This window comes from Bolinopsis microptera, chromosome 6 (genome assembly GCF_026151205.1).
Source record: "Bolinopsis microptera isolate Bmic1 chromosome 6, MBARI_Bmic_1.0, whole genome shotgun sequence".
In the NCBI taxonomy this organism is placed as follows: Eukaryota; Metazoa; Ctenophora; class Tentaculata; order Lobata; family Bolinopsidae; genus Bolinopsis; species Bolinopsis microptera.
In genome coordinates, this window is record NC_087077.1 from 12,882,444 (window position 1) to 12,894,558 (window position 12,115).

General features: G+C 39.9%; 1 protein-coding gene across 1 annotated transcript; it reads right to left on the reverse strand.

Moving 5' to 3' along the window:
- Window positions 1–306: 306 nt before the first annotated feature.
- LOC134817411 (uncharacterized) lies at window positions 307–3,475 on the reverse strand. Its single transcript, XM_063826551.1, has 6 exons — window positions 3,340–3,475; window positions 2,281–2,430; window positions 1,912–2,123; window positions 990–1,732; window positions 796–851; window positions 307–590 (listed from the first exon to the last, which is right to left on the reverse strand). The coding sequence occupies exons 1-6, from the start codon at window positions 3,473–3,475 to the stop codon at window positions 529–531; spliced, it is 1,359 nt and encodes a 452-aa protein (XP_063682621.1). The 3' UTR covers window positions 307–528.
- Window positions 3,476–12,115: the final 8,640 nt, after the last annotated feature.

A 12,115-nucleotide genomic window follows, 5' to 3' on the forward strand; every position in this document is an offset into this window, starting at 1 on the left:
GAACTAGAAACCTGATCCATATCTCACTAGCAATAGCATCAGCTACCCTACCCTAGGAGAAATATTTCGGAAGGTAAAATTAGCAGCGAGCAGATGAATTAGAAGCAAGAGCAAAGAAACGATTTAAAGTTACTGTAAAATGGCAGGAAGATAGGTTTTGATTTGGAACAAATATTCTATCTATTGTTTATATTTTTCATCTTTAGGCGCCAATATTAATTATACTTATTTTGTATTCTTAATCTTTTGGATGCCATGCTACCGAGTAAGAGTGTTCACTAGAAGTAAAGAAAAATAAAACAAATATTATCATTGGTAACAGGACAAAGTTTATCTATACAAGCATCATTTTGCATTCTGTACAGTTTACATCGAATTCAAATTTCAAACTCAAAACAAAGAAAAATTAAATTTTGCATAGCCAAGACCAGTCTTGGCTAAACATTTAAGTGAAAGTCAAGTACCAAGAACGTGTTAAAGGTCGCAGCAATTCTTTATAAAAATCAATAAATTCTACTAGTCAACTGCTTAACCGCTATGCACTTCTGTTATTCCCTCAGACACTGGCTCAACCCTTCCTCCTGTTATTGCTGAAAATTAAGTTGTTATTCGACGCGAGGGAAACTCTCGAACACGAAAAACTAGACTTGAAATTGAATGTTAGAACAAGCATAGGGTAAGTTGAAAAACTACATAAAGACCATAAATGATAAAGTAATTTACCCAACAATCGCGGCTGAAACTAAACCTAAGATAATCAAGAACTAAGATTAAAGATTCACTAAGTAAACTCACATTCGTAAACGAGCGTCTGTTTGCTACCAGACTCCTCTCCTCTCACAATTCCTACCCTGCAAATGGACAAGATGTCAGAGAGAAGTTATTTTGTAACCTTGTATCTTGGAGTTTAAACTAGAGGTATAGAGAGATATTGACAACACATTGTCTTTTATTCACAAATAAGAGCCGAGTGGCAAGATATTACTTACTCTTGGCGGCCGCTGCTGTAATCTTTCTGCTGAGTTGTAGAAGTGTACCCAGTATATCCACCTTGCTGTGACACAGCTGGGTTTTGTAAAGTTGGCGCTCCTTCAGGGGACATCGGTCCCATATCCTTCAAATAAACATTGTCAATCACTAGATCAGTGAAGGTTCGCGTCTGTCCCTTAGGGTTGTTACAATAATGCCCTCTAACAGCCGATATTACGAGCTGCATCTCTGGTCCAATAGCCACGTAGTATCCAAGAGACACAGTATGCCAAGGTGACATGCTGGGGTAGGTTCTGGGGAGACCCATGATGGGTGAGAACTGCACCTGGTTACCCAGCTGTACCCTGAAGTGTCCCTCACAGTGTCCCCACTTGTAGAGCAGGGCTTGCTCGAACAAGATCCTGTATAAGTGCCCAGTTTGCAGGTGCTGGACCTTTGTCCCCAATTTCTTTATGATTATGTTGTTACTGTTCAAACGGACGAAAGTGCCGCCGTTTTTGCTTGGTTTCAAGATGCTGGCTCCCTGAAGGGTGATATCAGCACTTAGGGTATCCACTCTCTTTTCGTTCAGGTTCTTCCATCCGTTCGGTATCTTCCCGTTATGATCATTGTTAGGAGCCGCAGCATTGAAACCTCCATTAGGTAAGGTCACGTCAGGGTAATGTTCTGCAAGACGCTTCACTACGGTGAAACAGTCAGCTTTAACGTCCACCCCTTTAGATATTCGCCTGCACTTCTTCTCCTGAAGTGATAAAGGAATTTTAAGGAAGGAGAGGGATTATACTAAAATGTGTTTGTAAAAACCTTTAAACTAGTCAGACTATCACAATTCTCAAATCAACAGATCAAAAATTCTGTAACAAAAATCAACTTAATCGGATTATTTTCATATTCTTCATAATCATCAAAAATTAAACTTACCTCCTTGACTTTAACACAAAGATCGAACACATGCTTATTCCAGCTGGTCTGATAACACTTCTTGCTTATCTTGGAGCTCTTGACCTTCCACTGTCCGTACTTGGTTTGAGGAGCTTTCGCGGGGAGGGAGACTATCTGGAACTTTAGGTTGGCCACTGGGTACCGGGACACAATGTGTTTACAGTACACGTCCAGTACTCCTGCTTTGTTCACTGAATAGACGTGTGTTACGAACTATAAGGGAAATAGATTTTGGCTAAATTTTGTGCATCAAGGCTAAGTAAGAAGGGAATTTAAAGTTGATCATCTAGCAAGAGGAGCCCAGTTACAGAAAGATGGTACATCTGTGGATGATTACAGTAAACTCACTGAATTTTCTGCAGATCTTGAACTCGTAGACAGTAATAGTTTCCTCGGTGTCACTAGCGGTATAATCACCAGCAATGTCCTTTCTGTAACGGTTATACGCAAAGTCGTTCTTCCATGACCTGATCCATGCTTTGTCTGTGGGAATTGGAACTTGTTATAATGTAGAATGACAAACAAAGCTGAGGGTTGTTGATAATCACATATTTATCATGATATCTATGCTCTTATGGAAATCATTCGATAATAACGTTTCAATAATTGTACATTTTTAGTAGGGTTGCCATTATCGGTACAAAATTTTTTATCGCGATAATCGATAATTTTTTCAAAATTATCGCGATAATATCGGTTATCGGCGATAAATTGGGCAATATAATTGAAGTAATATTTGTATGCACTCTGCATACTTGCATTATGCTCCTATTCTATGTTACATCTTGTGCTGATTGCTTTGTTAAAGAATCAATTGCAATATTGCCCTTTTATTTAACAAGTCCATATTTCATAGACAAAATATGTTCTTAAAGATAATTATTGCTTCTAGCAAAAAAAATTTAAAAGTTTGCTGCCTGTTAGCTGTGAACAGACCTATCTCCCGTGCAAGGGTATCTGTCCTTGCTACCGTAGTCGAATCGCTGCCCTAATGTAGGTCTGATAATTCTTTTGTCAGCGGGATAGGATTGGAATCTGGCATCTGAAATTGTGGGAGTCGTCTGTGAGTCCTGAGGACCAATCGTCGAACTACTTGCGAAGCTCAATCGCTGTTAGTCTCTTTCTGCTTAAACAACCGCTGGTGCAGTGACTTAGAGTTACGTATCAAGGTTGACTTTGTGATCATTCTGTATTCTTGTCCTACATCTTCATCTAGAATACCAGGGTCCGAGTAGAACTTTACCAGCGATACGAAGTGATATGAGGGTTCTTTCTCTTGGCATATCGTGTACGTAGCGTATCGGACAGGCTTCGAGAAAAAGGCGAGTCTATCTCAGATCTCTTCTAGCTTGCTGTCAATAAACTAAATAATCACTTTTGCTTGAGCAAGCATGCTTCTTCTTTTACACAGAAACTCAGTTACAATCTTGAACGGTGCGAGAGCTAACTCAGTCTCTTCTACATCCAGTTTTAGATTGCCTAGCTCCAAGTCATCTAAAATTCCGTGTACTGCATCAGTTATCCGGTCATATCTCTCCAACATACTGCACAGCGAGCTCTAACGGGTTTTGTAGTCTCGTTGCAGTGTGAGTTCCTTTCCGTGCTTCTTCAAACAATAATAACTACGTCTGAATTTTTAGAATTCTTCCACTTACATTCGTTGACATCAATGTTGGTCTTTTTGATAACACCATATACAAACCAAGCCCTTGGGTCGTATCTAAAGATTCCAATATAGTAGAAGTACCAGGAGTATTTTATACTGGTATCCATGTACTTGTTGTGTTCTAGACCTGCAAAAATCTCCAATTAAACTTTAAACAGGCAAGAATAAGGTTATTGTATGGCAGTTTGGTTTAAATCATGAAACATATCAATAAATAAATTTTGCCAAGCTCTAATTGAATGAATCAGACCTAAAAAGTCATCCAAATTTACTAACCAGAGGGGTAGAGCCACGACTTCCAAGGTTTACAGCTTAGTCTGTGGTTCTCCTCTTCTGTCCCGTATTTACAGAGGTTGTAAGACCACAGATTGTGACAGTACTTCTTCGTTTTCCCGTCTAGTGATAAAGATTATATTATGTGTTTTTAGTCAGTTACAACTAAATGGGGGTTGAAAACATCGTGTATAGTACTTCATGAGTAGTACAGTACTTCAAAACGACAATCCACCTCCCCAACCAAAACCTTAAATTTCAACTAAATAATCCCTTTTAAAACCGCCACCTCACATATCAGCCCGTACCAGAAAGAAAGATGCCGCGCCGCCGAGAAATAAAGATATATCAAATCTAAAAGTTAAACTAGTACCGTAAGATTTCTCCCAGCACTTCTTTATCTCCGAGATAGCTTTGTTGATAAACCACTTGTCTTTTCGTTTTGGACACGGATATCCATTCCTCTTTGTGGTGATAAAGTAGGCGAAGGCCTCATCAATATAGAACTGCTCGTTCAGAATGTAGAAGCCTAAAAATTCATTCATCAATCAGCCCATATTGGGTGTAAACATATCAATACAAAATGTTCAAAACCAAAGTGAAGTATTTACGGAATGAAGAAGAATTTACGGAATAAACGATCATTCTACAATAAATAACTACATTTCAACGACAACAACATCTTTTTTATTCTCTTCGCTGTTTTGAATATGTACTATTTGCAAAAGATTCAAATGAGATCAACTGTAAACTCACACTGAGGTGAAGTGTAAGCGGTGATCTTTGCACAGTTGAACCCTCCAGTTACAATTTGTTTGCAGATCTTGTAGCTGTGAATCGTGTGACAGTACCTCTTGCTTCTTCCACGATACGTTACACTCGTGCATTCCTTTCTTGTTTTCACGTCTACGCGGATAAACACGTTTGAGGTGAGCAGGTGGTGAATATTTTTTTTAAACGGACAAATTCCAATTATTTCGCCATAGTGTTTAAAAATAAAAAGCACTTAAAACAGAAGGAACTAACTGTTGCCGATAAGAGAGAAGCCGTAGTATTCAGACAGATCACAAGCGTCAGGGTACTTCTTCTTATAGTGAGCTACTCCCATCTTCTTTATCCCAGCCCCCCATTCCTTGTCTACTGTCTTTACGTCCTGGCAAATGAGAGCTCGTTACAAAATTAGGACGCACGCTGTGTCGGTTAATCAATTTTTCAGACGGATCTGTCTGTACTATTTATACGATTTTCACACAATCCCATAGCAATGGTAATCATAGTCAAACGAGGATAAACCCATGTTGACAAAAGATCACGATGTTATGAATTAGTATTCTCTTCAGACAATACAAGTTTTAAAATGGATTAAAAATTTCACGCACCCCGAAACAGGTTGGTTTCTTCAAAGTCTCAATCTCCTCGCACGAGTTCATGTCGTTAGCTTTACAAATTCTAGTCTTGTAGGTGCCGGTACAGTAGTTGAAGTTGTAACCTCCTCTGTTACCTGCAGACACATAATAAGAGTCAAGAACAGTTTCAGTTTCAGTTTCAAATGGTCGACTGGCAAAGCTTTGTGTGATGTACTAGCAGACAGTAAAACTGATAAAGTTGGCTAAAAAACGAACCGTCGAAGCACTTAGTGGCTCTGATGCTCATAACTCTACGCTGGTTGTTAACAGTTTTACAACAGTTAGAGCAGCATTGAGTGAGATGGGCATATCCTCCTCTAATGTAACCTCTCTTTTCTTTACATGGAACCTGTTAATTTGTTAACTATTATGATTGAAGAGTAAACTAAAATCATAGAAAATTATGGTGATTAAAGATATCAGCTACATCTCATTAATCGTAATAAGAAAGTTTCACTGAAAGTTTCAGTAGTACCTGGAGTTTAGCCAGCTCAGTGTGTTTAACGTAGTAAGCAAAGACTTGAGTGTAGTAAGACTCCTCTTTAACATGTCTCAGCTTGTTGGGGTAGTCCCACGTAGTGATGGTTATACACTGGTTCTTCTTCGGCTGCAGGACACATTCAGACATCAGGTATGGAATCACAAAACGGACGGTATTTTAAATATTTGAGTGATTAAGTCAGAATATTGACACCGAAAGTAAAGGTATTACTATAAGAACTAATTGTTCGAAAGTTCGATTATTGGAAATATATTAAAGTATAAAGAGACTTTCTTGTGGCTGTATTTACTCACGTTATCAAGATGAAGATGTTTACAGATTTTGTAAACAGACATGGAGTGACACTTCTTAGCAAGAACCTGTCCGTACTTCTTGGTGAAGCATTTCTCTTTCTTGTGGACGTCTCCAAATACCACCCAGCCTGGGAAGTTCATGTGAGATCGTGAAAAAGTATGCTATTTAGGAGATTTCTTTAGAAACTTTCTCCAGTCTCCAGTTATAATAGGCTGATCTCCCAAGATAACTGTATCGGGGCAATCAAACCATTTTATCTGGCGAAAATCAAACTAAACATACTATTAAAGCTAAACAAACCTCCATATTTGCCCATATCTAGAGAGTTGACGGGTATAATCTTCCTCCTGACAAACACCTCCCACTTGGACTTCCAGAAGGTGAGCTTTATCCGGACCCTCTTGAAGCAGGTTGGGTAACCCCACGTGACAAGGGGTTTACACCGCAGGGATCTAACTCCTGCTTCGTTCGAGATTATCTTACAAATGTTGAATTTGTGGAGGTTGTGACACTTTTGTAGTGTGGCCGTACCGACCTGGAAAAATTGTGATTGATTATAAACATGTTGATAAGTAAAACGCTTTGGTTGAGGCTGGTTATATTGAGTCAGCGGACTAGAGTTGAAGATCAAACAACGTTCTATCAAAGTCTTAGGGTCGAGTAAAATATGGACTCATAATTCATCGTGTCAAAGAAAAACTAGAAACTAAATTGTAGAATAATCCTAGAGCAGTACATCTTTCTAATAAAACAAACCTTCTTTTGCCAGCACTTCCTCACACTAATAATGTCACCGTACACGAAGTACTTCTTATACTGAATACAGGGAGTTTTATACTGGGTAACAATGTTCTTCTGCAGATACACGGTGAATATCCGTCTCCAGTGATCCGCTAGCTTGAACTGTGTCCACGCTGATATAATGTGTCAATGTTACAAATAAATTCAACTAGTAGCATTGGGTACATTTAATCAAAAACAGGAAACTTATTTGGCAAATGGATAAACGTTGACGATAGCTCAAAACATGATGGCTACAGTTACTAATAAATACAATTTGGTTGTTAATTAATTTCTAATTAAGAACTTATAATTAATTTAACTTACTATCGGGAGAGTCCCAGGTAACCCTCTTGGTGCAATCCACCGGCATCTCCTGGCTGAGAGTGGGTGGGACACACAGGTCAAACTTGTAGAGACTGTGACATAACTTGTTCTCCTTTCCCTCGCATTTCTTTGTGAAGCACTTTTGTTCCCTCGTAATACCTGAAGTGAGCAGTTAAAGTTATTCTGATAGTCAAATCAAGAAAAGGGTCAAAGTTGGGTTGCTATATGAGTAGATGAAGGATTTAACATAAGTAATAGTTTAGTTGCTCTTTGACAACTGCTTTTCCAGGATACAAAACCCGGATTTATCGTATAAATAAATGATCATACAATTGTTTATGTTTAAAGTCTCTTATTATTTTTCATTATTTGCAGACTAGACGAACAAATGTAATATTAGATAATGTTAATGCCACAGTTAAAAAGGGTAAGAGTATTTACTATTTACCCGCTGATTCAGTAACACATAATCGTATAATAATATAATCAGTTCTTTCTCGTGTATAATTAAGTCATTATTAGGCATCACATTCCATGATCATAAGGTCCGTACACCCTGTACCAGGACTATCACACCTCATCACTCCCGTCTTGAACCGCTTTCCATTTTTATTTAAATCGTTTTAGAAATTAACCCTTATTAACTCCGCACCACACCCTCCTATTATATTTGAAAACATGCATTACATTGTCGTATGAAAGTAAACAAACAGACCACAAACAGACCCCCCCCCCCCCCTTAATAAGCTTATAGTATTATTTGCAGCTCTAACCTAATTAATATGATTCATGAACGCTACATAATATCTTAATATGCAGTAATGGAAGAGAGAGAGCGAAGCTATAATAGGCCCAAAATCGATTGTCATGAAATTCTGTTGATTTATTTGTTATTTATCATAAATTATACGCACCAATTTTGATAGATTTTAGCCCATTAATTGGTCAATTATCAATATTTTTGGATGATGGCAAAAATGAACAAAATCGCCCATATCTCACTTCATATTTAATTCGCGAAACTGATTTCGCTCAAAATAATTCAACTCAATATTTTTTCATGAAATTTTCAGAATCAACGTTGAATTGCCTGATGACCTTAAGTTTTGGAGTGGAATTTTGAGTTAGGCCTTTTAAAAATGTTAAATCTTAATGGGCAAAAATACTCCAGGAAACATCTCTCGAGGCAACAAAATGACCTAGAAGGGGTCTATTGATTATAGCCTGCCCCCCCCCCCCCCCCTTCGCGGACCACTGTGCCGAAGAGGGAGAAAAAGAAAGCCATTTTATGTCACATTTGTGGTACAAAAACCATCAATTAAACCACTTACCACCGACAAATTTGAAAAACTTTACTCATTCGATATAAATAAACGATCAAGATCCAGTAAGCCGTGATTTGATAGATTTTAGGTAGCAAGGTCAAAAGGAAATCGTGGCACGTGCAGAATCGCGATTTTTCCCATTCCCTGCGACAAATCGCGATTTTTGACGTTTGCCGAGACAAACAGATCTTCGCGACAAATTGCGATTATTCCAGTTCTCTGAGGACCAAATTTGCGCATTCTCCTTTAAATCCGAGGGCCAAATATCACGTTCTTTATAATTATATGGTCCGAGTCATTCTCGTTAGGTACAAGGAAAGTGCCTCAATATGTAAGTTACTCTCCCTGTTTCTATATATAAACATAACTTTTATAATAATTCTTACGTAATAATTATAATAATTTTCTATTATCACTAGAAGCCACACAGACCTATTATCTACACAAAAACCAACTAGTAATTTTCATTACCCTAATCCTATGAACCAGTGCATCCCTAGTTCATAATTCGTGTAACAACATCATGAAGAAGAGTCTGTTAAGATCTTAACACTTAAGATTATTAATATAGATGCTATTTTTTTTGCCTGACGAGCCTGTCGCTCCCCAATCTATCTATACTAACAAGCTAGTTAACGAAATGTTCTGAATATAATTATTGCTTTCGCGTAGATTTAGTCGCTCTGTTATCAGTTGTTGATAATCGCACTGTGCTATCATTGTGCATACATTGTACTGTGAGTGTGGCTATACACAAGTGGTTGTACATTATCTGAAATGGAGTTATCGAATGAATTATCGATCGGGAACTTGCTTCTTCGTGCGGGAACGAACGAAATAGTAAAACAAGTCATCTCGAAGTTTGATCATTCAAAAAAGCGAGCTGAAAATCTCAAAGCATTAAAGTCGTCTAATCTTGAAATGTTGGAGCATTGTGCTGAATTTTTGTGTATTAACTTAGCTGACAGTGATCGTAATAAGATTTACACAAAGGACACACTTGCCAGTAGAATCCTGTTCCAGTTAAACGCTTTGCTCCCCTCACAATGACCGGAGTGTAAACAGAAATACCTGATAGATCTCGAGCCGGAAAAGAAACCGCTTTTTCATTGCAATATGTGTTTTCGGGGATCTCACGATTGTGCTGTTGTATCTGGTTTACATGATGTTTTAACTCAGGCTTCGATAGACCTACCTTCTAGCTACGTTTGGCTGTGCAAATCTTGCAACGAGTCTAGTGTGCCTATTGCGTCTAGAAAGAGGAAAACTCCCCATGATAGCGTGAATATCACGGACCCCGCTATCCTTGCAAGACTTAATGACACTATATCTTCTTCGCAAGTTTCCTCGCCTCGCAACGAAACATTGGAATCTTTCAAGCAGAACCAGGAGAAGTTAAATCTTAATGATCTCAACTCAAAACTGGATAAAGTTGTCAGAGAACGGGTGTGTGAGAAGTATAAGCGAGGATAATGTCCGCATGGTTTAAGGGGGAAGAAAGAACATGACGGACAAGTCTGTGAGTTCGAACACCCTAGATACTGTGATAAGTACTGCCGCTTTGGTACTCAGCGTAAGTTCGGATGCGATAAGGGTTCCAGCTGCAAGTTCTTTCACCCCGTGCTCTGTAAGTTCTCTGTCAAGAACAAGCTGTGTACTAACTCAGAGTGCACATTTATCCACCTGAAAGGGACCCGGAGAAAGGAGAATGGTGGTGTTCCTCGGCCCAAGAAAGGTGATAAAGCTGCCCCCGCCCCAACAGCTACCCAGGATTCTACCTCATCTGCTGATTATGGGGCTTATTTTTTAGAGTTAGCGAGACTGATGGACAGGATGCAAACCTGCTTCACTCGGGAAATCTCGGAAATTCGTGCCAGTCTCTGCCTCAACCCTCAATACCAGTTTCCCCCCACCACACCTTCAGTCAGGATTGGCGTACCCACAGCGCCAGTACCCCTACCCGACACCACTGCTCCCTACCTATGCCCCGATGATGCAGAACGTGCCCACTATTCCTCATGCCTCGTCTTAAACGTGCAGTCCATGAATCCGAGCGCTTCAAGTACAAGCCGTTGGAAGGTGCCCGATATTTCCGCTTACATTCACGATGAACGAGCGAGAAATCATTTCTTACCTTTTGTAGCGCTCACTGAGACTTGGCTCAAACCCTATATGGCTGATGCCCAACTACATGTTCCAGGGTATACAGTCTCCCGATGTGACCGAAGTGGGCGGGTCGGAGGCGGAGTTTTGCTCTATTCCCACATCAACATACCTGTAAGTGAGTGTGATACGTTTGATGATGGTACCTGCGAGGGTTTATTTTGCAGATTTAGCACTATTAATACATGTGCTGTAGTGGCTTATCGACCCCCAAATGCCCCCCTCAGCAGTTTCAACTCACTTTTGGAGTTTATCTCCACGTGTATTCACCGTGTTAATGATGAAAGCTACGATATTATGATCACAGGTGACTACAACTTACCCTCAATAGACTGGCAGACTGTATCCGTGTCGTCAGGAGGTTCCAGTGACACTCAGCTATCAGCTCACTCCCTTCACAACTTCATGGCCAAGCACCTGCTGAGTCAATACGTCCTTTGTCCAACCAGGGGTATCAATGTTCTAGACTTGTTCATCACGAATAACAGCAGACTTGTTACTAATGTTCAGGCACAAGCTACCTCACTGTCTGACCATCATCTGGTGGATGTTATGCTCGCTACCAATCCGCTATCCCGAAAGGAGGCTACCATCCCTAAGTTTGACGAAAGTAGCTTCAGGTCTCTTGACTTTCTTTAGGCGGATTTTGATGCACTAAAGGAGGAGTTACAGGAAGTTAACTGGTCTCAGCTTCGTGACTCATGCTCCTTTGAGGAGTTTCCTGCTCTTTTTACGGAGACCCTATTCCAGATTTGCTGTTCGTGTGTTCCTCAGAAATCGGTGCCCTCTGGACGTCCTAAGCACAGCAACGCGTTGAGACGGAAATGCAACCGGCAAAAAAGCACGACTTCAAGCATTAATTGACAAGAATGCTTCAGTAGACCAGATCAAGGCAGTCAGGAATAAAGTTGCACTCTTACAGTACGACATCATGACTGCACATACCAAGAAACTGGATGAGAAGGAGAACAGAGCCATCGAGAAGATTAAAAGTAATCCGAAGTTCTTCTATAGTTATGCCCGATCCCTCTCAACTATCAAATCCAGTATTAACATGCTATTTGATGCAAACCAGGAGATCACTACTGACACAAAGCAGATGGCGGACTTACTTCAGGAGCAGTTTAGCTCCGTGTTCAGTGATCCAAGCTCTCCTGATATCCAGGACCCAGATTTCCCGTTACCTATGATCGAACATCCGCAAACTCCTGAAGATTTTTGCATCATGGATGACGATATCATATCTGCAATCGGGACTATTCCTCCTAACTCTGCTAGCGGACCTGATGGAATACCTGCTATCCTCTTAAAGCGCTGTGCAAAAGAGCTGTGCAAGCCGATACGGCTCATCTGGAGCGAATCCTTTGAGCGTGGTGAAGTACCTAAGTTCTACAAAGATACCTACATCACTCCTCTATACAAAAAGGGTGATCGGGCGAAAGCTGTC